This window comes from Chenopodium quinoa, unplaced genomic scaffold (assembly GCF_001683475.1).
Source record: "Chenopodium quinoa cultivar QQ74 unplaced genomic scaffold, ASM168347v1, whole genome shotgun sequence".
NCBI classification, from domain to species: domain Eukaryota; kingdom Viridiplantae; phylum Streptophyta; class Magnoliopsida; order Caryophyllales; family Amaranthaceae; genus Chenopodium; species Chenopodium quinoa.
This window is the reverse complement of record NW_018745065.1, coordinates 2,258,958-2,263,213: the sequence shown is the minus strand read 5'-3', so window position 1 is coordinate 2,263,213 and position 4,256 is coordinate 2,258,958. Positions and strand designations below refer to the sequence as shown.

Here is a 4,256-nt window from a genome sequence, read left to right as displayed (position 1 = left end):
CCGGGAAATTACTTGCTCAGAGCTGGAAGCTGTTTTCAGCAATATATCGTTGATATGTATGTCAAGGTAGAGAATACACGCTTAGATTTTTTTCGAAGAAACCAACCGACATTAAGGGCTGATCTTTATCAAGGACTTCTTGATACCATAGACTGTGGAGAAGAATGTGCAGCAAATGTTGGAAAACGAGTTATATTGCCTGCGACATTTATAGGTGGTCCTTGAGATTTGAAGAAGAGATATCTGAATGCGATGTCATTAGTTCAGAGATTTGGCAAGCTTGATTTATTTATAACTATGACATGCAATCCGAATTGGCCTGAAATTAAACAAGAACTTGTTGTTGGATAAGAAGCACAAAATAGATCAGATATTGTCCCAAGAGTTTTTAGAGCAAAGGTACTTGCTTTAAAACACTTAATCAGGAAGAAAAAAAATATTTGGAGAAGTAGCTACAATGATATATGTTATTGAATTCCAAAAAAGAGGTTTACCTCATGCTCATTTTCTCATTATTTTGAAATCATAATTCAAAAGAAAGAATCCTTATGACTTTAAAAAGTTTGTTTGTACTGAAATTCCATCTTCTGAGAATGGATATTTAAGAGAAATTGTGATAAGCATATGAATATATGATGCATGGTCCATGTGGTCATCTTAATCCAGAATGCCCTTGTATGAAACATAAAGAACGACGTGGACATTGTAAGTATGGTTATCCAAAGCAAAATTATGAAGAAAATAAAAGTAATAGTGATGGATATCCTATGTATTGAAGGAGAGCTACGTGTGATATTGTTAAAATTCGGGGTGTTGAAATGGATAAATTCATGGGTGATTCCATATAATCCATATCTTTTAGCACATTTCAATTGTCATTTAAATGTCGAAGTTTGTTCAAATATTGAAGCAGTGAAGTATTCGTATAAGTATGTTTATAAAGGACATGACATGATATCATTCAATATTGTCCAGACAAAAGATGGAGTTTCTGTGCAGGATGAAATTGAACAGTATCAATCAGGTCGATGGGTTTCACCATGTAAGGCTGCGTGGCGCCTTTTTAGTTTTGATTTATATTAAATGTATCCTTTGGTTTTACCTCTTCCTGTTCACTTGCCCAACTCTCAGCTGGTACAAATGAGACCTCATGAAAATCTTACGTCAATTGTTTCAGATGATAAGCGTACTAGGACCTGTTTAACATAATTCTTCAAAATGAATTGTAAATCATCTTTGGGAACAAGATGGCTATACAATGAATTTTCAGAACATTATCGGTGGGATTCATCAAATAAGCTGTGGTATAAAAGAAAGAATAAGAAAATTCAGGTTGGAAGGTTAGTATTTGTTGGACCTTCTGAAGGTGAAAGATACTATTTGCGGTTGCTGCTTCACAATGTCAGGAGTCCAAAGTCGTTTGAAGATCTACGAACAGTCAATGGTTACTTGTGTCACTCTTTTCAGCAGGCACCACTAAAGTTGGGATTAATGGAAGAGGATGATGCAATTGAGTTGTGCTTAACTGAAGGATGTGCCATTCAGATGCCTCATGTCATTCAAAAATTGTTTGCTACATTACTTATTTTCTACCAGCCTAGCAATCCTTTGTCTTTGTGGTTGAAATATTATGATTCATTTTCAGAGGATTTTCGACATAAACATCCTACAGATGCTGCAAGAGTGAAACAGCTAACCATAAGATCAGTTGAGCAGTTTGTTGAGTCAATGGGAAGTACGTTGAAAGCATTTGGGTTACATGATTTAGTAGAAGATGATGGTGATTTTATACATGTAACCAAAGACATAGAAGATGCATTGAATGCACCGATACCACCAGAATGTCTGGAATGTAAAGATAAGTTAAATTAGGCTCAACAAGTTGCATTTGATGTCATTATGGATCATGTTACAAAAGGAAAGCCTGGTGCCTTTTTCATAGATGGTCCTGCTGGAACAGGAAAACTTTTTTATAAAATGCTCTATGCAAAAATCAGATCAATGAATAAGATTGTTTTACCAACAGCCACTTCAGGTATTGCTGCAGCCAATATTCCTTCAGGTAGAACTGCACATTCACGGTTTAAAATCCCTTTAGATCCTTTAGGGTCTCTTGCTTATAATGTTCCTAAGCAGGGAAGTCTAGCTGCACTTCTAAGGGAAACAACGTTGATTATTTGGGATGAAGCTTATATGGCTAAAAATGAGAATATCGAATCCCTCGACTCACTACTCAGAGGTATTTGTAGTTCAAGTGAATTATTTGGAGGCAAAATAGTAGTTTTTGGTGGGGATTTTAGACAAGTTCTTCCTATTATTCCACGCAAAACACAGCAAGAGGCAGTTACTGCGAGTTTAGTCACTTCTGCTCTATGGCCACAGTTGCTGAAGTTCAGGCTTAATGAAAACTTAAGAGCTAAAGATGATCCTGAATATGCCGCTTATTTGTTGGCATTGGGAAATGGTGAATTGCAAAACACCGAGGATGCGTTTGTTGAGCTGCCACTGGAAATTGTTAAGCCTTGTTATAATGGAGAAGCTGATGATGTACATCTAACAGCTGTAGCATTTCCAGAATATTTTTACTACAAGAGCTATACTAACACCGATGAATGAGGATGTTGATGCTATTAATTCAAGCTTGATTTGCAAATTCCTAAGTGAATCAGTAGTATATAAAATCTATGACACAATGATTGATGAATATTGTGCCGTATATCCTACTGAATTTCTAAACAAGCTTTGTCCTGGTGGTATGAGTCCTCATGTGCTAGAGCTGAAAGTAAATAGTCCTGTTATTCTGTTAAGAAACATTCTTCCATCATCTGGCTTGTGTAATGGAACAAGACTAATATGTAAACGATTTTTTCGTAATCTCATCGAGTGTGTTATTGCTGTTGGACATAAAAAAGGTCAGCATGTGTTGATTCCGAGAATATCTTTACGCCCATCAGACTCAACAGGCTATCCTTTTCAATTTAAGAGGAAACAGTTTCCTTTGAAACTTAGCTTTGCAATGAAAATCAATAAAGCTCAGGGACAGACACTTAGTCGAGTTATGGTTTTTCCACCACGATCATGTTTTTCACATGGACAATTGTATGTTGCGCTCTCTAGAGCTCGAAAATCAGCTAATGTAGGTGTTATAATGACGAGGGATGGAACTAGGTCGTTGAAACTAATCCTCCCTCGATCAAACTAAACATATAAACACTTAACAAACCTATATACAAGTATAGAGGCAAGTCAAGGATCAAACCCAAAGGAACGGTAATGTTCAAGCGCTCTCAATTATGTGCCTAAGCTAGGTTAAAGACAAAGATAAAGCAAGAACACTAATAACTAACAAACAAAGAAACCAAACAAATAAAGCACTAGGAACGGGATCAACAAGTAATCATGACAATTGTAGCAACTCGGGAACAATATGCAAATCAATGGTTGTGAAGACTAATGGCAAGCTCAATCAAAAGAGTCAACAAGCTATCTCCTAGAGGTCAAACTAGTGCCAACTACGAGAGACTCTAACTAGGAGCATCACTAATCAAGCTCAATCGACAATTGCAATTCCTAAATCAATGGTCCGTATCATTAGAAACTACAATGCAATCTAGCACAATTCTCAAGGCCTAATCGAATTACACACATGCAAACTTCCATTAATCACTTTAATCTCAACAATTAATCAACACAATCTCTAAATTAAGCACAATTAATTAATCATACAAGTTTCACCCAATCCCTAGCAAACAACTACTCTAACATCATCATCTAATCAACAAACAACTAAAGAAATCAAGAATCAACAATATATGAAGAACAATTACTACACTAATCAACAATCAAACTTCAAAATCAAATCAAACAAACTTGAATATTAAACAAAGCAATAAAATGAGATAGAGTTAAGAATGCTCATTGATAATAAAGAAGATCTCCAATACAATTGTCACCATTGAATCTTCAATCTCTCAATCACCATTGAAATTCCTCACTTTCTCTAAAATTACTCCTAAACTAACCCTAAAACTAGAGAGATAAGCTCTCAACTAAGCTAAAATTATATGATCTAAAATTGGATTATAATCTAATTCTAATTGTTTCTCTCTCTAATTCAAAAATGGGTATTTATAATTACAAGAATAAAAGAATATAAAAGAGAAAAGAAAATAAAAGAAAAGAAATGAAAATAAAATAAATAAGAAAAGAAAAGAAAAAGAAATAGAAATAGAAATAGAAAATAAAAATGTAAAAAG

The 4,256-nt window shown here is 34.8% G+C and overlaps 2 protein-coding genes across 2 annotated transcripts; both read left to right on the top strand.

Annotated features, from left to right (window-relative positions):
- Positions 1-1,899: 1,899 nt before the first annotated feature.
- Positions 1,900-2,616, top strand: LOC110709361 (ATP-dependent DNA helicase PIF5-like). Its single transcript, XM_021887573.1, has one exon. It carries the CDS (start codon positions 1,900-1,902, stop codon positions 2,614-2,616), a length of 717 nt encoding a protein of 238 aa, XP_021743265.1.
- A 76-nt stretch (positions 2,617-2,692) lies between these two features.
- Positions 2,693-3,202, top strand: LOC110709360 (ATP-dependent DNA helicase PIF6-like). Its single transcript, XM_021887572.1, has one exon. The coding sequence runs from the start codon at positions 2,693-2,695 to the stop codon at positions 3,200-3,202; it is 510 nt and encodes a 169-aa protein (XP_021743264.1).
- The last annotated feature ends 1,054 nt before the right edge of the window (positions 3,203-4,256 follow it).